General features: G+C 51.9%; 1 protein-coding gene across 1 annotated transcript; it reads left to right on the top strand.

Annotated features, from left to right (window-relative positions):
- The first annotated feature begins 3,672 nt into the window (after window positions 1-3,672).
- On the top strand, window positions 3,673-24,798 carry LOC134013531 (protocadherin-16). Its single transcript, XM_062453038.1, has 5 exons — window positions 3,673-4,200; window positions 18,710-19,561; window positions 19,851-20,048; window positions 20,540-21,313; window positions 24,730-24,798. The coding sequence occupies exons 2-5, from the start codon at window positions 18,728-18,730 to the stop codon at window positions 24,796-24,798; spliced, it is 1,875 nt and encodes a 624-aa protein (XP_062309022.1). The 5' UTR covers window positions 3,673-4,200; window positions 18,710-18,727.

Raw genomic sequence — 24,798 nt, 5'->3', positions numbered from 1 at the left:
AATGTGTCTATCCTTACTTTACTGTACGAGACAACGATCCCATCGTGTCTCAAGCAGCCTGCGCCTTCTTCTCGTGGTTAAATTGGCTACTGGTGGAGAAGAAGCTGCTGGAACGACAAGCGCCCCCGTGCTGCGAGTCTCCGTGGTGAAGCAGACCACTTCCCTGTGCCAGGGAAGCTCAGATCGACGGAGGACACCCTCACGAGTCTCTCCAAGTACACGTCACAAGACATCAAACGACCTACAAACCTCCGTGACAGCCCTGCCGTCGAGGGTTGCCCGTGGCAACCACTGGCGGGACGCCTAGAGAGGATGAAAGGAGAGGGCTTGGTCACCGGACTCGCTGAGTCATCTTGTGCCAGATCGGCAGACATGTTGCTGCTAGGACTCTTACATCAGGGCTTCCCAGAACTATAGCCTCAACAGCTTTACCACTGTGTTCAGTTTATCCAAGCAACTAATGAATTGAACATCAGTTGTTACTAGTTCTTTTAAATTATAACTTATTATTATTATTATTAGGTGTGCTAGATGGTTGGGTTAAGGGTTATCGAAGCCTAGGCTTCTAGCTTAGTGGGTCGTGATGCCATGACGTTGCAGAGTACCTCCATGTTCAAAACCCATCTGTGCTGCCGACGAGTTTGCGGACTCGGATATATGTGTGTGTGTGATGGGATGGAGTGAGTTCTTACCCCAGACCCTGGGAGGGGAAACCAAATGATCGACGCTCTACCCTTCCACTCTCACCTCGGCGGAACACAACAGTGTGAGTGACCTCATATCCTCCCTCCGCTCCCAGAGAAGGAAGCAGGAGTCCAAAAACAAGGACAGACACCTGCGGGTGTGTGTGTGTGTCTGCGTGTGCCTACGTGTGGTTGTGTGAGAGAGCGCGTGTGTGTGTGTGTATGGGTGTCATGTGTGTCAGGAAATGAACAGAATCCAAGACGATGAACAGATAGCAGATGAGTAAAACAAAGACATATTGAGAAATGATATGTTAAGTCCTGTGTCAGGCTCAACTATGGCCCATAAAGTGTGTGAAGTGGTCTGGACATTTATACTGCCTGTCTGTCAGAGAATTATGATTTTACAAGGTGGAATATTTTCAAGCTTAATAGAATGAACGTTTTTTTTTCATTTTTTATAGTACAGTATTCGACAACTGAACCTGTTACGTTCAGCTCCAATTATAACCGCAAATTATTTTCTGTACTTTGCACATGTACCGTACACATACGTCAATTAATGTAATGTATAACTGCGACTGATTTATATCTAGCACAGCTAATACAGGGCTGTGGTCACAGTGTGTGTGTGTGTGTGTGTGTGTGTGTGTGTGTGTGTGTGTGTGTGTGTGTGTGTGTGTGCAAGCCAGTGAGTCCAGCATGGTGGCCAAAACAGACAGAACCCTCCATTACCTCCAAACGATGCATTTCCCAGTGACCTCATTGGCTCTCAGCTAACTAGCACCAATGGGAGACGGCTTCCTGGTTCTCAGTTACCTTGCACCAATAACAGAAAGCGTATTGGCTCTCAGCTAACTAGCACCAATGGGAGAAGGCTTCCTGGTTCTCAGTTACCTTGCACCAATAACAGAAAGTGTATTGGCTCTCAGCTAACTAGCACCAATGGAAGAAGGCTTCCTGGTTCTCAGTTACGTTGCACCAATAACAGAAAGCGTATTGGCTCTCAGCTAACTAGCACCAATGGGAGAAGGCTTCCTGATGCTTCCTGGTTCTCAGTTACCTTGCACCAATAACAGAAAGCGTATTGGCTCTCAGCTAACTAGCCCCAATGGGAGAAGGCTTCCTGGTTCTCAGCTAACTAGCACCAATGGGAGAAAGCATATTGGGTCTCAGCTAACTAGCACCAATTTGGTTGGAAGTTTGTTCTGATTACAGTTAGACTGGCAGAACTAATTGTTACTGTCACTGGATGTCTTTAGGGGTGGAGTGCATAGACTCAACAATGTCACAAGAAGCACTGTATGGAATCAAATATAAAATATAAATCATATGCGACATAACCATGAGGTGGTCTAGACAAACAAGACTTAATGGTAAAGGGTGCATGTGTTATGAAAAGGAGGTGAATTATCCATGTGATCGATGATAGAAACATCAAATGTGCCATGTGGGTAATGTTTCATTGGCGGGCGCACACCAAAGATGGATGAGATACAGTGTGAAGGGTATCAGGGGTTCGAGAAGTTCATGCAGGATATCAACATTAGTCGACGAGGTCATCCCGCTCTTGAGTTTATGACTTGTGTGATTGAGAGAGTGAAAGAGAGAGCAACAGATAACGTTGAGATTTAGAGGACTTGTTAAGGAGAGCAAGAGTCAAACGGAGAGAGAGGGAGTACAGAGATAGGGAATCGAGAGAGACACAGAGAGACAGGGAGGGAGAGGGAGACCCAGAGTGAGAGAGAGAGAGAGAGAGAGAGAGAGAGAGAGAGAGAGAGAGAGAGAGAGAGAGAGAGAGAGAGAGGAGGAAGAGGGAGGGAGAGAGACAGAAAGATGGAGAGAAGGAGAGAGAGACCCAGAGAGTGAGAGAAATACAGAAAGTGACAGAGATAGGCACAGCAATACAGAGAGAGACACAGCGATACAGAAAGAGAGAGAGATAGAGAGAAATGAGATGAACGTGTGAGATAGTGTGATGGTGATGCGTTAGATCCCGTCTCTGTCTGCATGACGACGTGGGGAGCCTCACCCAGTCTGTCACCACTCGCCCATCTGCTCCCAGTTAGAACGGTGTCCGCAAAACGCTGTGGCGAATGTTCACACGATGAGGAAATTGCCTTTATTCATTTACACACACACACACACACACACGCCCATGCGCACACATACATGCATGCACGCACAACTCGTCCCCCAAACACACCATGCAAGCGTATACCTCTCACAAACACATGCTCCTTCTACACACACAGACCTCTTCCCATCCTCTCTGCTCCACTGAAGCTTGTGGGAGACTGACCCAGAAGCCAGTGTGATGAACGACTGTGGTTTATTGCTGATGTCCGCACTTTACTATATGCGTGTGAGTGTCTGGATGAAGAGTGTGTTAGTCACAGACACATGGTGTGTGTGTGTGTCTGTGCAAAGCCTAAATTATGTGGCTGTCTTAGACCTATGCAGACTTGTAAATTACTCTACTAATTTACATTTTACAGCCGGCACAAGAGCCTCATAAACCTTAATTTACAAACATCTTCATATAGGCTTCGAGCGTCGTGGTGAAGGGGTCATACAATAACGGCTCGAGCGAAACGACAAGGGGTACAGCCACAGAGGAGTTGCCATGGTAATCCATGGAGGTATCAAAATCACCTGACGCTCATGCAGGGTTGAAGTGCTCCGTGGCGCCGCGCGCTCTTTTGTCTAGCAGACCACTTCCCCCGAGCGTAGCTGGGGGGCACCAAAGTCTGCGAACGAGAAACCCCACTTTTCTCTCTCCTCTTTCTCCTTCTCTCCTCTTTTGTGCAGCCGTACCCACGTGTCGAATAAATTAGCAAACCGAATTAGAGAAGGGAGGAGGGGAATAGGGAGAAGAAAAAGGGGGCCGGGCTCTATCTTGAGGTGTCGGGTTTCATTCGGCGAGGTGCGCGGCGCACACACTAGCGAGAACAGTCACCAGCCCGACTTGACTGGATGCTGAGACAGGGAAGAAAGACAAGAGAGAAAGAGAGAGAGAGAGAGAGAGAGAGAGAGAGAGAGAGAGAGAGAGAGAGAGAGAGAGAGAGAGAGAGAGAGAGAGAAAGAAAGGCATAGTGAGAGAGCTAGACCGTTAGATTACGGACTGACCGTGGAGACGACTGCGGGGTAAATAAGGCGTCTTGCCACTACCTCTGACGACACAAGACTTAAGGAAACCAGCGTACCTGCATCGGGACGGGAAGGAAAGGAATACCGCTATCTGATTCTGAAGGCATAAACCCCCAAATCTAGAGGATTAGATAAAGCGGAGGATATTCAGCTTCTCTCCCCGTTTCTGGATATTATGTAGCACACAGCAGACAGATTGTCTGTGTTCTTCATTTAAGTTTTTTTTCTTCTTCTTTCCATCGGATTGTCTTGCTGTGCTTGGCGTCGTTAAGGGAATTGGAGACCCGTTTGCATACTAATCGCGTTTTTTGGGGGGGATCGAGCGCACCACCGCACATCCATAGCAGCGGAGCGGGCTCAGATGAATGTAAGTCTTAGTCCTTTTCTTCTCGGTCTCTGTGCCTTGCATGTGTACTGTAAGTGGGCTCGGAACTGGTCCCTATGCGCCCCAAAGCGCAGGTTCACATCCAGCCACGACAGCGTCGCAATTGGGAGTCAGTCCGCATCTTGTCACAGCACATCCATCTCTCACACGGTTATTTCTGCCAGCGGTTGTGAATGAAGAATGGCTGGAGGTCCGGGGGCTTACCGCGACAAGATGTGAGCTCCTGTAACCCCCCTTCCCTCCCTCCCCTCCCATACCTGCATGTACTGAGGGGAATTTGTGAATCCAAGTGAAGCTGGTGGTCATGGGGAATAGCTGCTTTAAGAGCTGGGCACTGCGCTTGGAGATGACAATGGCTTTCGCCACTGTGGAGGTGGTTGAGCCGTGGCGAGGCCGATCTACTGTAGCAGCAGTTAAGCAAGCAGCTGCAATCACTTATAATTGATTGTATCGAAAAGGTCCTTCCTTTCAGAATCAAATGCCAGACAGACTTATGGTACAAAATACATGGACACAATTTGTGTTGTTTTAAAACGTCCCCTGTTACATTGCCCAGTGTGAATTTGAAAGCATGCATTACATGATATGATAGATCAGGACAGAAATATTTTGTTAACCATCAAGACAAAACATTTTGTGTGAACAAATCCTGCGTGGACACAGATATATGCTACTGTGACGCTAGAGGGTATGGTGAGGAATAAATACAATTATCTTAGAAATCAAAACCGGCAGACTATTGTTTTTTTTTTTGTTTTTTTTTGCCCATACGCTGGAATGTCAATCACAGCTCTCGTTTTCTTTTGTAAGGAGAGACGGGGTCTCTAAAACTACAGTCACACGATATATCTAGTATTACTGGTCGGTCCTTGCTCGTGCATAAGGACGATGAGGGATCGGTTTCTCCATGAGCGACGAGGCGTGCAAGGCACCCGCGGCCCGCCTGAAAACCGACCCCCGTTATAACGCGAACCATATGGCGCACTTGTGTCGGCGCAGCCGCTACTGAATAGAGGCGACATTTAACAAACGCGCGCAGAATTCGATTAAAAGAGTATCATTATGCAAATTCATCCAACCTAGGCTTGAGACGGCAGTTTGAGGTGAGCCCGTGCACGCCTTTGTCAAGGATGGTGGTCTAACGGGACACGGAGAGTGCCAGTGTGATATATCCAAGCCCCATATGTGCGGTATAGGCCTAGCCGTATATCCTACGCTGTCTTGGGGGTGCTGGTTTAGCTCCTATGGCTTAGGGCACTGTGGGTTCATCCAGCTTTGAGAACTTGGTAGCCCGTGGAGTTCTGTTGGAGGCTGGAGACGGGAGGTTGGGGATTGCTGCTCTGGAGTCAGCAGCAAGCCATCCCGTGGCGAGCAGCTGTGTGTCCTCATAGCTGACTTTCCCCTTGACCCGATGAGCTGCACACTGAGAGCGGACCCCCAATGCGAACACACACGCGTGTGAGTGAGAATGAGCGAGAAGTGTGTGTGTGTGCGAGCGTGTGTTTGTGTGTTCAGGCAGGATGTGCTAAGGTCTTCTGACTTTTATGAGGGCCTACCTACGCCTGTTGCGGTGACCTCAAGTCAGTGTGAAGGAGACAAGTACACGCGCGCGCACACACACGCCTGCGCCTCATGCACATGTGTGCCGGCTGCGTGTGTCAGATCTCACGGTGGGGAGAAGTTGTCTCGGCGAGGGGCGGTGTGTTCGTCAGCGCGGCGCCCTCGTCATCTCTTGGCCTCGGATCACACGACACGTGGGCCTGTGATCTCACAGGGGGCTGGGTGTGCGTGCGTGCATGTGTGTTTGTGTGTGTGCCACCCACTTTGACCTACTGCATGATGACTAAATGATTGTCTGTGGTTCCAAGGAGCCTAGAAATATTGAACGCCAGGGCCCAGCTCCTGTTATTTGAGTTGTGTTTCTGTGTTTCCTTAAATATATATATACAGTATTTATATCTGCTCGTGGTAATCATTCCTGTCAAAAGCTATACATGTGGGATGAACCTGGCCACAAATATATAAATACTTTGATTAGCTAAGTCAGGTGTTTTAGCTCTGGCCTGAAAGGCACAAAAGCTGCTGGCAGCACAAGGCAAACTACTTTGTGTATGTGTGTAGTGAGAGAGAGACATAGAGAGACTGAGTGAGAGAGAGAAACATAGAGAAAGAGAGAGGCCAAGCGAGCAAGGGCATGTGTGTGTGTGAGCAGGGTACCTAAGTTGAGTTCTTTGAAATCTCCCCGCAGTGAAAAGCAGAGAGTAAGAAAGGTCTAATCGCATTACTGGACTGTTTTTCTCCGACTTTTTTGTTTTTGTGCATGGGAAGTTAGACTCCTGAGCACAAATGTCGGAAAGTGACTCTTAACACACACACACACACACGCACGCATTCACACATGCATACAGTTGGCGCACCCTTACGCATACTGGAATACACACCGAGAAACACACACACACAGACACACTTTCTCAAGTTTGCATGCAGGGAAGATCCGCACATACACACACACACACACACACACACACACACACACACACACACACACGCACCATTGAATGGGTAACAGATGACTGCGCAGTGCAGGGCAGGATTGTGGGGAAACACAAATAAGATTTCTCTCTGATCTGACTCCACTAGTAGCCAGTGGAAATATTGACATTAGTTTTGAACTCATAAAGCACTGTGGATGCCTGGGGTGCATTTGTTTTGTTTTTATTTACCGCTAAGACCGACCACTTCCATCAGAACCGAAGCCGTGGAGTCTGCCTCCGTATTTGACGGGAAGAAAAAGCAAAGTAAAAGAATGTTCAATTTCCTCTACATCAGCAAGTGAGAACAATGTCCAATCAGGCTTTACATTCAATTTCTGCATTCCATTCTAATGACCTCACAAGATTCTCCATCTTCCATTGTTGGTTCGCTGTAGTCAGGGAAGAGGCATCCCATTGTGGTCTATTGTCTGCGTGCACGTGGAACGTCAGGACTGGGAAAGACACACTTTCACACTTACATACCCCCCCCCCCAAGACCCCCCCTCCTCTTCTCATGCCTCCCCCACTACCACCATGGAAGGCTGGGGATTGTTAATAGCCCCCCCCCCCCCGAGTAATAAGATAATAGTGAAATAAGATTTCCATAAACGGGAAATCACAGCCCTCGTTACCCCGCGCGGGGGGGGGGGGGGGGGGTTGGTTGCCATGGTACCCTATTCCCCCTTCAAGTCTAAGGTATTGCCATCGGGTCATGTTCGAATATTCACCTAATCCAATCGTGCCATTTGTGAGGAATCTGAATACAGCATGTGAATGTGTCTTTCGTGCGTGTTTGTGTTTGCACGCGTGTCTCTCTGAGGTGGCACCTCCTCTGACCAAGCCCCGCCTCCTCTGACCAAGCCCCGCCTCCTCTGACCAAGCCCGGCCTCCTCTGACGTTCACGATGGAGGATGCGGAGCTCGGTCTCACAGCCGGACTCATTGGACGCGCTCTCGCGAAAATAAATAATTCAAGTTGACTTTTAAAGCCTGTACTTTTCCGATTTCAAACAGAACCAATAAAACCGGTGAGAGTTGTTTGTTGTAGCCAGATGTCATAACTCATCCCCCTGCAGAGCCTTCTAGAGGGTTCCAACCAGTGATGTCAACATCGCTGTCTCCATTATCTCCACACACACAGGATCCATCTTCAGCTCCAGGGAGGATGTTCCTGCCTGTGTATCTGGCCCAGCCAATCACAAGCCATATCACTAAACTAGCCCGTCATACAACAGACTGATGGATTGGCTGGAAATCTCCTGAGACGTTCCTATGCCAAGCTTGTCCGTTCTGAGGGATGTATGACCGCCTGAGGGTTCTAGAGGTTCCAGAAGGTTCTCTTGAGGGAAACATCCAGGGTTAGGCCCCAGCAGAACTAACTGGAGACAACCGTTGGTTCTTCCCCGGTAGAACGAACGCGTGGTTCTAAATTCAGTCTGCTCTCTGACTCAGATGATCCAGTGTGTTTGGTTCGGGCCAGACGGGGCATTAACGTGATTGGGAACTTGCCTCTTGGCAGTGGGTCTTTCTTTTCCTGGAGGAAGCTCCTAAGTTCTTAATCCACCCTGGCGCTGACCACTGCTTCCCCAGCCAGGGCTCCTCCTGAGCGGGCCAGGCCTGCCACTCAGACCCCTGTGTGTGGAAGGGATCTCTGGAGCTCTGGGCCTCTCCTCAGTTGTGTGTAACTGTCAGCAGTTAGGCCAAGTACAGCCCTCTACACAGGTCTCAAATAGACATTGTTTGTAAATGGATGGACGGATGGGTGACAGATGTATGGTAGATGAACAGACATACAAACAGTCAGATCGACAGACGGCCAGACAAGCAGATGGACGAACACAGACAAACAGACATTTAGCCAACCAGTCAGCCAGTCAGACAGTTAACCAAACAGACAGCCGGACAGACCTTCAGACCGATAACCAAGCAGACAGGCTTGTCCAATAAACCAGCCAGGAAGACGGAGCCAGCCAGCCTGCCAGCCTGCCAGCCAGACAGCCAGCCAGCCGGAGGAGCCAGCCAGCCAGACAGCCAGATACGGAAGGAGGAGCAGTGTGTCTGCTGTGTTGGGCTGTGCTGCCTGGGCTCTGCCGGAGCGCCGGGCCTTTCATGTGTTTTTAATGATGTAACCGAGAGGATCAGAGTGGCGGTGGCCTCGAAACAGGCCCCCGGCGAGGCTGGAGCTGCTCCGAGGCCAGGGGGAGGCCGGCTCTGGTGCTGCTACGCTCTTACGCAAGCTGAGAGAACAGGGGAGAGACTCTGTGTGTGTGTGTGTGTGTGTGAGAGAGACACACACACACGAAGCAGGAACAGGACGAGAGGGAGTCGGCAGGTGTATATGAATGTGTTTGCCTCAGATTATACGAGATGAACATGAAGACGTATTGCGTGCTCCTGCAACCCGATGCGCCGCTTTTTCATGTTCGTTAAGTATCGATTACTGGCTTATCGATTAGTTGACTCAGATCTGCTTATTCAGGTTTCAGAGTCTCATTCATCACCCATGTCCTCAGTGATCTCATTTCCTGTCGATTCATTAACCATACAAGACAAATCAATGCCGGTGGATTTGTGCTTTCCGATTGGGGTACTACACGCAGGAACAGAGTCAGCCATCATTGTTCTAACTAGGGCACCGGATAGCAAAACATTCCACTGGTCAACAGCTGCTCTCCACAATAACCAGGGAGTCACCGGGATGAATCATTTAATAACAAAGTATTTTCATCTGAGAGACAGAGAGTGACAGAAAGTGACAGAGAGAGAGACGGAGAGAGAGACGGAGAGAGAGATAGAGAGAGAGACAGAGACATAGACAGAGACAGAGAGAGAGACAGAGAGACAAAGAGAGACAGAGAGCTAAATAATTTGTGAAAGGGATGGCAAAAAATAAATAGAGAGCATTCCGAAGAGATATGAGCGAGTCCAAAATGAGATCATTTCCAGGGTCGTGTCCTGTCCTGGCCAGGACCTGGACGTGGAAACCCTCAGCCCTCTGAGCCATCCACTTTTGTATCATCTTGATGGACTTACAGCTGAGGTCCAACTTTCTCACAGAGAAATAGATGCTTGAGTGGATCCCTCAGGAAGACGCAGGCAGCCTTATTGAATTTGAAACTGGCAAACTCCTCAACTGAAATACCCTGAGTCGCCTCTATCAATATTTATGTCATGTCTCAACAAAAACATGACCCGAGGTCACTGGCGGTGACTTTGTGAACCTCTGTCCAAGTGTTGGGGTGAATTTGAAGGGTGGTGTGTGCGTGCGTGCGTGTGTTTGTGTGTTTGACGTGATTAGGAGGAAGGATCCTCTCCTTCCTCCCAGGCTGTTTTCGGCTGTTCGTCCACTGTTTTGTCTTTCCCCTCTTCCTCTGTCAGCGTACTAATAAGTACTAGGATTCCTCTGTGTCGTTATGCGATACTGACCCGTCAAGTGTGTGCATAGCCACTACAAGGCCATCTGGACATTTGAGTGTGTGAATGGCCGTGTGTGTGTGTGTGTGTGTGTGCGTACAACTTGGAAGGAAACCCAACACTGATGCCATTTTCCCTCCTTCAACTTCAATCACAGAGTTCAATCGCCGCATGTTGCCCCCCCCCCCCGGAGGGAAGACGATGAAATCGATGTCCTCCTTCGGCGAGATGGAAAACGGCTTCAGTTTTTGGGGGGAAACATCTCAAAGCAGACCGGGGATGGTGTTATGGATGGGGAGGCCGGACCTCGGTGGTCTCGGCTGGGGTTATTTGTCACAGTCTTTGCCGTGGAGGCTGATGGTGTTTGACAGAGGGTCCTGTCCCGGTGTCTCTGTGGCCCCTCTAAGGATATTAACCAGGGCTGTTATGGGCTGGAGGCGACGACGGACACACGATGGCAGCTGCTGCTATTCTACCTTACGGACTTCTCTCTCTCTCTCTCTCTCTCTCTCTCTCTCTCTCTCTCTCTCTCTCTCTCTCTCTCTCTCTCTCTCTCTCTCTATTTATCTCTGTTTCTTGCCCAGACCGCGAACCTTTCATCAGAACCTTAAATTCTCCCTCTCTCTCTGTGTCTGATAGGAATGCACAGACACACATGCACATATGGTACCTGTTGTGTGTGTATAGGTTGGGGGGCGGGGGCTGGGGGGGGGGGGGGTCAGAAAGTGACCCCGGTCTATGTTTTCTCTGGCTCTGCCACCGGTTGTACAGTTGGACGCACGGCCCCTTGTGTGTCTTTGTGTGTCTGTGTGTGTGGGTTTGTGTCTGTGTCTGTGTGTGTGTGTGTGTTATTCCTGTTTCCTTACTCACGTCAAGTTTATGACTGTGTTTCTGCCTTTGTCACAGTTACGATTTCTCGAGAAACCTCATACCCTGTTAACCTCTCTCTCCCCTTCTCATGTTCCACCTCTCTCTCTCCCTCTCTCTCTCCTCTCTCTCCCTCTCTCCCTTCCTCTCTCTCCATGTCCCAGTCTGGCAGTAAAAACCAGGATGCGAGGTAACAGGGGAATGTATTTGCACGCGTGTGTGTGTTTGTGTGTGTGTATTTGTGTGTGTGTGTCCGGAAGCGGGGTGCCCGTGTGACCCCTCTGGTGATGTCATTAAGGGGTGAGACCGAGGAATATCCGGCCCTAGTTCACCTGATGCTGCTGAGCTAGCCTGGCACGCCACTTACCTCGCTGGGGGGACTTGGGGGGGCCTGGGGAAATGGGGTCAGGGTTACTGGGGGGGTCAGGTGGCTGAGCGGTTAGGGAATCGTGCTATTAATCAGAAGGTTGCCGGTTCGATTCCCAGCCGTGCAAAATGACGTTGTGTCCTTGGGCAAGGCACTTCACCCTACTTGCCCTGGGGGGAATGTCCCTGTACTTACTGTAAGTCGCTCTGGATAAGAGTGTCTGCTAAATGACTAAATGTAAATGGAGCAGCCTGGGCCACAGCTCTGGCCCAGGCTGGGACCTGCCTTACTGGGAGCTGTGGTGTGAGGGACTGGGCTAGTCCCTCACAGAGCACTCTCCAAATCCAAATCTACACAATGGGTTTGAACCGTGGGTTAGCTTTCCCTCGGCTTCATCTCTGGCTGAAATCCAGAGCCCTGAGCCCAGCTGTAGTAGTAGTCTCTCGACCCCCTCAGTCCTTGTCCTAGCCCTGCTAAACCCCAGTTCAAACCGCTTGCAGGTCTGAACCCTATGCCGCACGGTGAGCTCACTGCTTGTTTTTCTTACGTTTTCTGTAGGAAACCTTCCATAAATACCCTCCAGAGCATCATTTCATGGGCCCGAATTAAAAACAGAAGGAGCTCTATATTGTTGATGTAGAATCGAGGGCGATTCCAATGTATTTCCAAACCCCGGAGCCTGTTCGGAGGCTACACAGAGAGCCACCGTGTTGCTGTGACCCGGTTGACCCTGTAAAACACACGTTTTGGGGGTGAACTACTGGAAAACGACACCGCCCAGGTGCTCTGGGTTAGTAAAGACAACAAATAGTATGTTGGTACTTGTTAGATGCCCTCTTTACAGGAAGTTACCTGTAAAAAGGACTTCTAACCACAAAATTTTGATTATGATTGGTGGATTTCTGCAACTCCAGTAATCCCGCGCACGTATAACCTCTACCTGGAACTTGTCGTCGGGGAAAGTAATCACCAGCGAACGCCAGGCCGAAACCATTGGCCTTTCCCAGTCATGATTTATTCACAATCTTCCATTTCAACCTATCGCGCGGCTTTGTTCAGAAAGCTCCACCAATCCCCATCCGTCTCCCAAGTCTTGTGCCCTGGGTTGGAGGCAGTAGGATCAGGACGGGTGTGACACAGTCTCAACTGAACTGGCCGTTGCATTCGCTGCATGAATATTGATTGCGTCTTGGTGCTGAGAGCATGTATATTTCAGTAGACATGACGCAGTCGTCTGTCACTGTCTGGCTGCCTGTGTTGTTCAGAAGGAACGCCCTCACCCAAACTAGCTTTGTGCAGTCACACACACACACACACACACACACACACACACACACACACACACACACACACACACACACACACTAGCATTAGGCAGGATTAGGGTCAGCTCCATGCTAATTCAACCCAAAGAAGGTGGTATGTTGGGGATCCCCTCATGAATGCAAAGTCTGACCTTTGTTTTCAGTATGGATTGTGTGGCTCATGAAGGGAATGCCTGTTCATCCCGTTAATTAACCCTGGATTTGTAGCCCGGGCTGTGTGTGTGTGTGTGTGCGCGGGTTTCTGTGCGTTACCCTTCACCCATCTATAAACTCCATCACTCATCAAGACCCGTCTGTCACCCTCACCTCTCACTTAACAGCCTCCAACACACACACACACACACACACACACACACACACACACACACACACACACACACACACACACACACACACACACACACACTCAAGCACAGCGTTGCTGACAGCTGGGAACAAGAAGGCTGTGGCTATATCCAGAGATCCGGGAGTTGGGGTACACAAGAGACTGCAGGGGTCAGTCATACCCCTTAAACACACGCACACACACGCACGCTAAACACTATGAAAACCGAGATGGAAAGCATTCCTCCATCTCCTGCCCCCCTCCCCAGCCAACCTACTACACAGCCACAACCTTCCTCCCCCACGGTAAGCCTTTTCTACTACCAGTGTAGTCTACCCCTTCACACACACACACACACACACACACACGCACACACACACACACAGCCTGACCCGTACACTTCCCCTCAGCAATGCTAGAATTCTAGAACGACTGCTGGTCTGGAGGTGAAACCTGAGCCTATGTTGAGGTGACTGCAGATTGCCATAAAACACCCAGGCGGTAATATGTTATATATTTATTCTTTTCTTTTTTTGTTCCTTTTTCTTTTAAAGCTGTTCTCACTCAAGTGGAACTACCCCCACAGAGAGCCCAGCTGTTGTGCTGATTGGACAAACTTCATCCCTATGATGCATTCCTGAAATGATGTGCTCAAATCAAATCAGATCCCATTTTTCTTATTTGGATGGCCTTTTCTTCACATGCGATAGCGTACGGGGCTTTACTGATGGCAAGACATGTCAACACCCAATACCAGATCTAAACCTTCAGAGAAGACAAGGAAAAAGGAAGAGACTCTCTCAGGGGAGAGAGGATTGATTCTTTCTCCCTCGTAGACGATTGTTGTAGGTACATCTGACAGGGGGTCAGATAGCTGAGCGGTTAGGGAATCGGGCTATTGATCAGAAGGTTGCTGGTTTGATTCCCCGCCGTGCCAAATGACGTTGCGTCCTTGGGCAAGGCACTTCACCCTACTTGCCTTGGGGGGAATGTCCCTGTACTTACTGTAAGTTGCTCTGGATAAGAGCGTCTGCTAAATGTACTTGGTGACGGAATGTAAATGTACTTGGTGCCCATTGTAGACTAATTCCTATAGGTTAAACTCCCCTTTAACGCACCAATCACGATCGAGGGACTGCCTCAAAAGCTTGTGTGAGATTTCACTTTTGGACAGGACAGTGGTCTGCGGATAGAGGTGATTCAAGCTGAACTTGGATCCCGACAATTTTTGCTTGTTTTGATCTTGGAAGAAGGAGTGAAGACTCGTATCTGACTTTAGCCTCGATGTTTAGAACAACATCTCGGTTACCCCCCCTCTCTCCCACCGGCCACCCCTACCCCCCCCCCCCCCCATTCCACCCCCCGAAGCCGCTGTCAATCACCGGCCCCGCCTCGGTGTTTGTTCTGGGTGACAGCGAGACAGTTGGGGCTGGGAGGCTAACCCCTCACCGCACCGCCCCGCCCCTCCCCCCTGCCCCGACACACAAACCCGGCAGACGTCTCCCGCATGCCTTTTAATAATCGGTTTCATCTAAGAATAGGGAGACGGGGGAGATGTATAGAACGGCCATTCAGCTCCGCGCTTCGTGACTGTGGGTCCTGTTTAACTTGGCTACGGTTGGCCATGGCGTGTCCGACTAGATCTGCTACAGCCATTAGAGGGGATGCAGGCAAGGAGGAGGAGGGGAATAGGGGGAAGGAGGAGGAACAGATTGGGGGGGTGATGGAGAAAAAAAAGTTGTGTATTTTCTGCCTGGCACCAGTAGGGGGTGCTGTTCTTATATCCACTCACACACACACACACAAACATCCGCAGAGTGATTTAAATCATTCGACACATAGTTAGTGTGTCAAATCTACACTCTCTTCTAGTTCTATGGGATTCGTGTGTGTTTGTGTGTCTTTGCGGGTGTGCAAATGTGCTGTATGGCAGCTGGTGGTAGCAGTTGCTCCATTCTGGTTGTATGGTCTAGCATAGTGCACATGTGTGTCTGAGTGAGTGTGTGTGTGTGTGTGTGTAGCGCGGGCTGTGAGTGGTGGCAGATCGAGAAGGAGCCTGCAGTGGCGGAGAGGCGGAGAGGCAGAGAGGCAGAGAGGCAGAGAGGCCCATGTGTTTGAGGCTTTTGGGGGCTTGCGTCCAGCAGAGGCAGATTACGGGGGTGTCGTGCCAGAAAGTGTGTGGCTTAGACTGCATGGAGCCCTCCTGGTCTCTGCGCCGCCTGTCAGTGTGGTCGCGCAGAGATGATGTCACTGCCACACAGTACGTTCGGAGACACACAGGCACTAACGTACGCACGCGTACAGACACAACCCCCCCTCACACACACACACACACACACACCCTGACCACTAGGGGGCGTACTGCAAAGAATTCAGCCGTTTCCTCTACCCGGTTCCTCCGTGAAACGGGACAGCTTCCCAGCGTGTTCCGCGGCAGACGTGGAGGCCGTCCTCCCTCCTTCCCTGGTTGGGCGCTTGGTAAAATGGCGTTCGCCGGGCCTTACCTGTGCATCGACCCTGACCTCTGGATAATCTCCCCCCCACCCCCCCGGGCCCATCCCCTCCCTGGGTGCTCAGGGATCTGTAGGGGCAGTGTGTTTGGGGTCGGGGTGAGGGGAGGAGGGGGGTGAGTGGGGTCCAAACACTTGTTTGGATCTGGTCCCCCATCGCTTCTCTCTCGCGGCCGTCTCTCCCTCCAACACGGCCGCCTCTCTCTGTGGACGTCTGGGCCTTCCTGCCAAAGGCCGTTTTTATTGTCTAATCACCCCCACCCGTCTGAAATACAGCTTCTCTGTTTTCCCTCTCCGTCTCTTTCTCTCCCTCTTTTTCTGTCTCTCTTTCCTTTTTTCATCTCCCTCTATTTTTCTCGCTTTAGCTCTCTCTCTCCCTCTTTCTCTCTCTCTCTCTCTCTCTCTCTCTCTCTCTCTCTCTCTCTCTCTCTCTCTTTTTTTCTTCCTCTCCTCTCACACTCTCTTTGGCGGTGTAGCGGCCGGTGATTCATCTCAGGGCAGGCAGACGGAGGTCTCCAAAAGCCAGACTCCAATCCTCAGTTTGCTCCCCTTGGCCGTGCGTGGCCCAACAGAAGGAGAACTTCCCCTCCCCTCATCTCAGATTCCCCCCCCCCCCCCCCACCCCCCCCCACCCCCCCCACCCCCCCCAACCCCTTATTTTCCGAAAGGGAAAGATTCTCTACTTGACCTCTTCCCACTCTCCTGACACACACACGCACGCACACAGGCGGTCGCGTGCCTGCGTTTACAAATGTACGTTTCAGCTTGTGCTTCCCCCGTGTGTGATGGTGTGTGTGTTGTTGGAGTAGTCCATGACCCTGTTTGGTCATGCTGGCCAGATGTAGAGGCCAAAGACCCCTAAAAGAAGCACCCCCACCCCTGTCCCCCCCCCCCCCCCCCCCAGCCCCCCATCCCAGTGGAGCCATAGACTTCATTAATGTCCACTCTCAGAGAGAACACCTGCTGGGGGGTGGGGTGTTCAGCTTCTGAAGGTCAGTGAAGGTGGAGGGGTCGGAGCGGGGGGGGGGGGGGTGGGGGGGGAAGGGGGGTGTGATAGGAGGGCAAGAGGGAGGATGGAGAGGGTGGTGGGAGGAGAGTGGTGAGGTGAACTGGGGGGGGGGTGTAAGATAAGGGGGCTAGGAGGAGTTTGGGTTGAGGGGCGTGGGGGGGGTGTAAGATAGGGGGGCTAGGAGGAGTTTGGGTTGAGGGGCGTGGGGGGGGGGTGCGTGGCGGTAGGGGGGGGGTAAATGCTTTGTTACACCACAGTCAGCCTTGTAACCTATCATTACCTACCAGCACTGCTGTGGAACACAACGATTGTGTACTGGAGTTCTGGCAAACCTATATTTCAGATGCCAGAATACTGCCTTTCTTTTGCTGTGGTCGTGGTTCTGTCTGCGTCAGTGCGCGCGCGCGTGCGTGTGTGTGAGCGCATGCGTGTGTGTGTACCTCTGTGAGGCGGCTTCTGTGCATGCGTGTCGGTGCAAGTGCACGTGTGTATGTGTAAGCCTCATTTAGGGTTCTATATGTGTGTGTGTGTCCATCTGTAAGGGTTCTCCCTGTGTGTGTGTGTGTGTGTGTGGGGGGGGGGGGGGCTGGAGGACATTCCTGGTGTCAACGCTGCAGAGCCGACAAGCACTGGGGGAGAGCGAGGCCGTGTGTGTGTGTGGGACAGGCCAGACAGAACCTCCCCCCTGCCCTGTCTCCTGTCCCCTAGTGTTCCCATGGGCCTTCCCGTGGACGGAAACATCCTGGCTTCTATTTTTTTACGGAGACCTACAATCACACTGTCATGTCTGCACCGTGTGCACGGCTGAGTCAGCGCTTTTGGAGGGGTGGATGTGGATGAGCACAAAGGAACACAGAGATCATCGATACCGTTCCCCTTTGTTTGTGTTATAGATGAATAATATTTAGCCTGGACAGCCGTCCCTTGCTGTGAAATGTTCTTAACGAAGCCATAAACCCAATTTAGTCTCATAAATACTCAGATTTGATCGTAAACAAATTATGGGCCTGTTGGTTAGATTTAATAAATATTTGTCGTGATCATAAACAGGAAAGTGGTCAAAGTGTTTTGGAGTCCGCCGTCAGGAATGCTTACAGGAAAGTAATGTGTGTCTTTGTGTGTGTGTGTGCATACTATCTTTTTTGAGCATTGCACAGCCTGTTATCTGCATGGAAGTGTAACCCAGCATACATTGGTTAACTCCTTTTTCAGTTTGAAAACCGACCTCCATGTCACCAGAGTGCTAGCTACACAGTGGTTTGGCAGGCTAAGCAGCCCTCTCAAGATGGTGATGCGTACTGACACAAAACAAATGCACACACACACAATTCATTTAAACTTTAATAGATCCTGTTTGAGTGTGTTTTGGCGCATCGCTGTGTGTGTATGTGTGTGTGTAACCGGGGGGCGGTGATGGGGCTCAGCCGTGAGTAGTGGTGTGTGTGTGAGGAGGCTGCTGTGTTTGTGTGTGTGTGTGTGTGTGTGTGTGTGTGCATGGCTGAGAGTGTGAGGAAACATGTGCTTCGGGCTTACAATCTTTTCTGATGCTTACACTCCCCACAGAGACCCAGATGCAGCCGAAAAAGTCAACTTTCCCATGCATTCCAACTGTGTGTGTGTGTGTGATCTGCCATGAGAGGTGTAAGAGAATTTTCAATTACAGAGCAGTGTGGAGTTGAATTTTAACAGCCTCCTTAATGCACATGTTTACTGCCGGCATCTAAACCCCTTCTCGAATGTTATCCGCTAAGTCAACTATTAATCTAAATAAACTGACAATCATCCTCTTAGTCATATTATTGCTTGTGTATGCTTGCAGTGTTCATTGGATGCCAAAAAACGAATCTCATCTGGGATGTTGTTTTTGGTCTCACACACATGAAATGGTTTACTTTTAAACTTTCCCAGCTGCTACTTTCTATCCTCACTAAAGGACCCTAATTGGCAAAAGTCTTAATAACCTTTCAGTACCTCACATTTATATACAAACGTATCAAATTGTCGAGCATTTTCCCCCTTTCATCTGGGGCAGTACGTGCTGTTTCAGTCCTTCTCCGCCTTGGGCTGGAAACCTTGTCCCGTTCTTCAAAGGATGCGAGGCAGACTTCACCCTGAACTGACATTGTTCTCTTGTCCTGCAGGTGTAGGCGGAGCCAGCCATGAGGACAACAAGCGAAGGTTCTGGGTCCGGGGCTGGACCCGGTGGACTGAGGGTGTATTGGGGCATACGGCGCCGGCGGTTCCTCCTGCTGGCGTTCGCGATCCTGGAGCTGATTCTGAGCCAGTCCCCTTCGGCGCTGGGCGCGCTGGAACTCCAACTGGACGAGGAGCAGCCGGAAGGCACCATCGTGGGCGACATCAGCGCGGGGCTCCCGCCCGACGTCACCGCCAGCCTCTACTTCATCTCGGACCACGAGGGCACGGGCGTGGGCAGCGACCTCCACATCGACGACACCACGGGCATCATCACCACGGCGCGGCGCCTCGACCGCGAGGAGCGCGACCACTACAGCTTCATCGCCGTCACCATGACCGGCGTCACCGTGGAGGTGTCCATCACGGTCAACGACATCAACGACCACGCGCCCACCTTCCCCAGAGCCGAGGCGCCGCTGAAGATCCCGGAGCAGACGGCGGTGGGCACCCGCTTCTCCCTGGACCCCGCCACGGACGCCGACGAGGACCAGCTGACCACCCAGGGCTACGTGATCCGCGACGGGAATGTGGGCCAGGCCTTCAGGCTGGAGACCAAGAGGGCGGCCAACAAGGTCCTGTACCTGGACCTGGTGGTCAATGCCATCCTGGACAGGGAGAAGCGCTCGTCCTACAGCCTGCTTCTGGAGGCGTTCGACGGGGGCTCGCCCAAGAGAACCGGGGCCATGACCCTGGAGGTGTCGGTGACGGACATCAACGATCACGCGCCGGTCTTCAACCAGAGCCGATACCACGCCATCATCTCCGAGAACCTGCCTCAGGGGAGCAACATCCTGCAGGTACTGGACGCCTCTCTGGCCTTTCCTGCTCCTGAATCCCTTCCATCAGGAGCAAAATCGATGACATGTAACCGAACGATTCATAACATAACACTTATTATGATATATAAGATGTGGTCATGTTTTAGAGTTTTATCCTTTGATCAAAAGCGAAAACATTGAAGGTCCGAATTCTTTACTACACGGCAGGTCTGCCCATGAGCCTGATCCATCGGGGAAAGGTCGGAGAACAGGAAGTGATCACCATAACCCATGTTTTCTCCCCGCTCTCCTACTTCCTGTCCGGCAGGTGTTTGCGTCGGACGCGGACGAGGGGGACAACGGCCTGGTTCTGTACGAGATCAACCGGCGGCAGAGTGACCCGGACCGCTACTTCGTCATGGATACCAAGTCTGGCGTGATCACGCTGAACCGGCCGTTAGACTTTGAGCTGAAGAGGGTGCATGAGCTGGTGGTACAGGCCAGGGACAATGCCAGCCAACCAGAGGTGAGCATGCCCCCCTGTAGGAGCACTTGGCACAGCCCCAAATACCGTAATACACCTAATACTGTATCTCAATATGACAGGATCGTAATCATTTATACACTCTGTATAAAGACTAACTGCAACACGTTAGATCCAAGTGACATATACATGTATGTATTTACAGTACATATGTATGTACTTACAGATATGTACAGTACCAGTCAAAAGTTTGGTCCAAACTTTTGACTGGTAATGTACATATCCCCCAAAAATATATATAGATAAGGGAAAATATAATTATCACATCATAAGGGAAATTATTATAAAGGAAGATATCATTTAGATATTAGATTTATGTAACTTAGATATTTTCCCCGGATTATTGATTCTACTCAAAAAATGTACTGCTCAATGTGCATTGGTCAGACGGCTATGTTGAAGAAAAAGCGATGATGTTTTGAAGGTTTTGCCGAGTTGTAACAGCCAGTTACGCTGTTCCTCCCCCCCGTCAGGTCACCAACGCCTTCGTGACCATCCACGTCCGCGACTACAACGACAACCAGCCCACCATGACCATCATCTTCCTCAGCGAGGACGGCTCGCCGCGCATCTCCGAGGGCGCCCAGCCGGGCCAGTACGTGGCCCGGATCTCCGTCACCGACCCGGACTACGGCGAGTACGCCAACGTCAACGTCTCCCTGGAGGGCGGCGACGGGAAATTCGCCCTCACCACCAAGGACAGCATCATCTACCTGATTTACGTGGACCAGGAGCTGGACCGCGAGGAACGCGACTCGTACGAGCTCCGGGTGATGGCCACCGACTCGGGCACCCCCCCGCTGAGGGCCGAGTCGTCCTTCACCATCCAGGTGATGGACGTGAATGACAACCCGCCCCTGTTCGACCAGCAGGCCTATCGACAGACTATCCCCGAGGTGGTGTATCCGGGCTCGTTCGTGCTCCAGGTCACCGCCAGGGACAAGGACCAGGGCCCCAACGGCGACGTGCGCTACAGCCTCCTCAAAGACAAGAGCGGCCACGCCGACTGGTTCGCCATCGACCCCGCGACGGGTATCATCACCACGGCGACCGCGCTGGATTACGAGTCGGAGCCGGCGCCGAGCGTGACGGTGGTCGCCACGGACGGCGGGCGGCCCCCGCTGTCGTCGACGGCGAGGGTGGACGTGGTGCTGCAGGACGTGAACGACAACGCGCCCGTGTTCTCCGGAAGCTTCTACAACGTGTCGGTCAAAGAGAACACGCCGGCGGGGACCTGCTTCCTCGAGGTAGGGACTGTCTGTCTGTCTCTCTCTCTCTCTCTCTCTCTCGTTCTTCATCTTTGTTTTTCACTCTGCGTTTCCACAGTCACGTTCCCTCTCGTGAGACAAGAGGCCAAAACCACTCTGAAACTGAGAACGTGAGATCTCTCTCTCTTTCTCTCTGTCTCTCTCCCTCTCTCTCTCTCTCTCTCTCTCTCTCTCTCTCTCTCTCTCTCTCTCCCTCTCCCTCTCTCTCTCTCTCTCATCTGGTCCGCCTACCTCCTGGCCTCTCTCTCTTTCATCCATCCCTGCTCTAACTCCCCCCGCCTCCCCCCCTTCTCACCGACACCCTCGTCCTAAGCTCTCGTCCGACGACTCCGCCAGCGCTGCCGCTGATTTATAGAGCCCCGTAAACGAGCGTGGAAACTTGCTCTCGTGAACATAGTGAAGCACTGTCTCTTCCGAGACCCCGCCGAATCCACAAAGGGAGGTGCGCGCCGAGGTGCTGACATACCTCGACGTGATTCGTAAAACGCAGAAAGCAGCACGCCCTGGAATGTGCTCCTTTTGAAAGGGAGAGGGGTCGGCGTGGCGATGGTGGTGGGATTTATCAAGGGATTTATCAAGATAGGAGGGAGGAAAGGAGCGAGAAAGGGAGAGAGGGATGGAGATAGAAGTTGCCTGCATTCCTCGGGGGGCTACTGTACGGGGATTTACTCGCCGCGAGGCTGGCGTGTCCTCTTCCTCACCTCCGAGGGTTTCCGTGGTAACCGGGTCGGCGGCGTACAGTAGGGCGATCCCCCCTCAGTCCTGGGAATCGTCTTTTTTTTTTGTTCACGGTAGATTGAACCCTCCGCTTTCATCTCCGGTCGGGCAGTGCTCATGTATGAAGGGATTCTCTCGTTGGAAGAGAGAGAGAGAGACACGGAGATAGAGAGATACTGGAGACCGGCTTTCTTGTCCTCCTCATTGGAGGGGGTCTGGGCTAGCAGAGGTGTTCTGGCGGCGACCACGCACCGTTTACGCTAACTGTTTTCCCAGCTTGTTTTACCCCCGTCTTCCCCCTAAAGAGGGAGAGTGGGAGAGAGGGGGCAGAAAACGACCTGTTTTCTCTCCCCCCCCCCCCCCCCCCCCCCGTCTCTTTTTATAGAATGTGGTATGCCGGCCTTCAAAGTGCTGCCGTTTACCGGCTTCTGGGATCAACCTGCCGTTCAGCTGAAGTAGGTTTAGAAAAATACCGGGATCCCACATTGTTGCCGGTTCATTTAGCGTACTGTTTGGAGAGCGTATGTTGCCGGCTCTCCACAGAGTCATAGGGCATATGGACATCGCCCCTGAGGGAAAGAGAGGAGAGGGGGAAGGGAGGGAGGAAGCGGAGGGGGGAGATACGCGAAAGGAGAGAGCGTCGAAAGAAGATGAAAGAGGAGGAGAAGGGGTAAGGAAGGATCCCAGTCTCGGTTCGGATCCCACCGAGATCAAAACCCCCGGGCTGAGTCGAGTCACATGCTTCTCGTCAGGGGCCGTTTTCGTTACATATTTTTGTCAGCAAACAAAAGAACGACCCCCCTCCCCCCAGCCCCCTCCCTCACGCCCCCCCCCCCCCCTCTCATCCCCACAACCCCATAAAACATATGTAGTCGGTTCAATTGTTGCCTAATCAGCTGTTGGCCGTTTTCCCAAGCTTTGGGATCGCATCCCCGGGTCTCCCACAGGGGGGCCCTCAGCACAAGCCAAGCCCCCGCGGGTAGCGGTCCCATCCGATATGCCAGAATCCGACAACGAGGGAAGGCTTCGATCATTCCGGCACGTTCTACTCAGGCCCCCCGCCGGGGGCTGGAGCCAAGAAAGAGAGAGAACGAAAGGAAAGGAAAGAATTCGCAGAGGATGCCGTCATTCGGACTCGGTCCTCTCTCGGGCCGATTGGAATGTGCGTCTCGAATTATATCAGTTTGCAAATGTTGTTGGGACCCAGGGAAGGGTGTATCTCACCGGTAGCTCGGCAACAAGTCTGGAGGTCGCAGGTTAAAGTCCCTCCTTTGTACGTCGCTTTTGACAAAAGCGTCTGCTGGAGGACGTTATTATTATTATTAAAACTGCTCTGTCTCTGCTAGAGGACTCTTGGCCAATAGCCGGATATCTGGATGGCCTTTGTTTATCCCCGCTCCTTTCTAAGACATGGAATAACAAACGTGCCTTCAGCCTCTCTAATTTCCTGCTGTGGAGGCCCAAACACCTCGTGACAATAGCAGTGTATCAGAACCGAGGTGGAGGGTGGACCCGTTTACCGTCGCTTCGGGGCGGCTGTTGCCACCGACGACCCCACAGTGCGAGGTCCTATCACGTCAGCGCTGACGGGCGGAGGAAAAAGACACGTCGTTTCCCCCGAAAGCCAGACCAGACACGAGACTACACAAGCTGTTTCAATTCAAACCTACCCTCGTTTACCGCAGAGCCGAGGAGTGTTTCGAGGAGTGTTTCGAGGAGTGTTTCGGACGGGTAGTCCGACCAAGGGGTGCGAATGAATCAGAAACCGACCTCGATTTGAGCGCTGTGGGTGTTTGTGTACGTGCGTGCTGGCGTGTGTGTGTGTGTGTGTGTGAGTGGCCGACAGGAAAGCGTGGGAGGACGAGGCGGAGAGGAGAGGTGACAGAGAGTACAGAGGGTTCTCCGGCCGTCCTGGGGATGCGAGGCGCTCTCTCACAGTGATAGCCCGCGTGTGAAGCGGGCTTATCAACGGCGGCAGCGTGGAAGACCGCAGGGTCCACAGGTGTTTACTTAGCCGAAAGCACAAAGGCCCTATTTATTTCTCGGTTTCCTTTCCCTTCCTTTGACTCCCCCCCCCCCCCCCCCTTTCCCACACACACATGTGTGTAGCTCCCCCCCTCACCCCACTTGCTTCCTCTGAGTATTTCCCAGACAAACCACTGCAGGTGTGTGTGATCAGACACGTATACAGTGTGTGACAGACAGACGCCAGACAGGCAGACAAATCACACACACTTGCACACTTGCACACTTGCACACACACACACACACACTCACACTCTCTCTCTCTCTCTCTCTCTCTCTCTCCTCTCTCTCTCTCTCTCCTCTCTCTCTCCTCTCTCTCTCTCTCTCTCTCTTTCTCTCTCTCTCTCACACACACTCACACCCACACACACACACATAAACCTGTGATTCCCGTCAGGGCCTTTTGATTCATTCCAGTCACGTCCCTCTGAAACGGCTTTTTCGGGGTCACGTCCATCAAAATAAGAACTATGCGTTTTGAGCGATCGCTAATGTCGTTGACGGGCCCGCCTCGTGTGAACCGGACCGCAGATTCCCAGAGCTTTTTATCCTCTTCGCCCCTCGGCCAAGCAGTAGTCTTCCTGCTCCGGTCGTGTCTTGGCGACCGTACGCCGTATCAGAGAACGCTCTCCTGCTCCTCCCGCCCCTGGCAGCAGCCCTCGGTGACAGCCGACGAGCTCTCTCCCAGGGCAGGGCTCCAACGCAGCAACCCATCCGCCTGA

This window comes from Osmerus eperlanus, chromosome 27, assembly GCF_963692335.1.
Source record: "Osmerus eperlanus chromosome 27, fOsmEpe2.1, whole genome shotgun sequence".
Classification (NCBI taxonomy): Eukaryota; Metazoa; Chordata; class Actinopteri; order Osmeriformes; family Osmeridae; genus Osmerus; species Osmerus eperlanus.
Note: the sequence above shows the minus strand (reverse complement) of the source record. Positions and strands in the feature narration are given on the sequence as shown.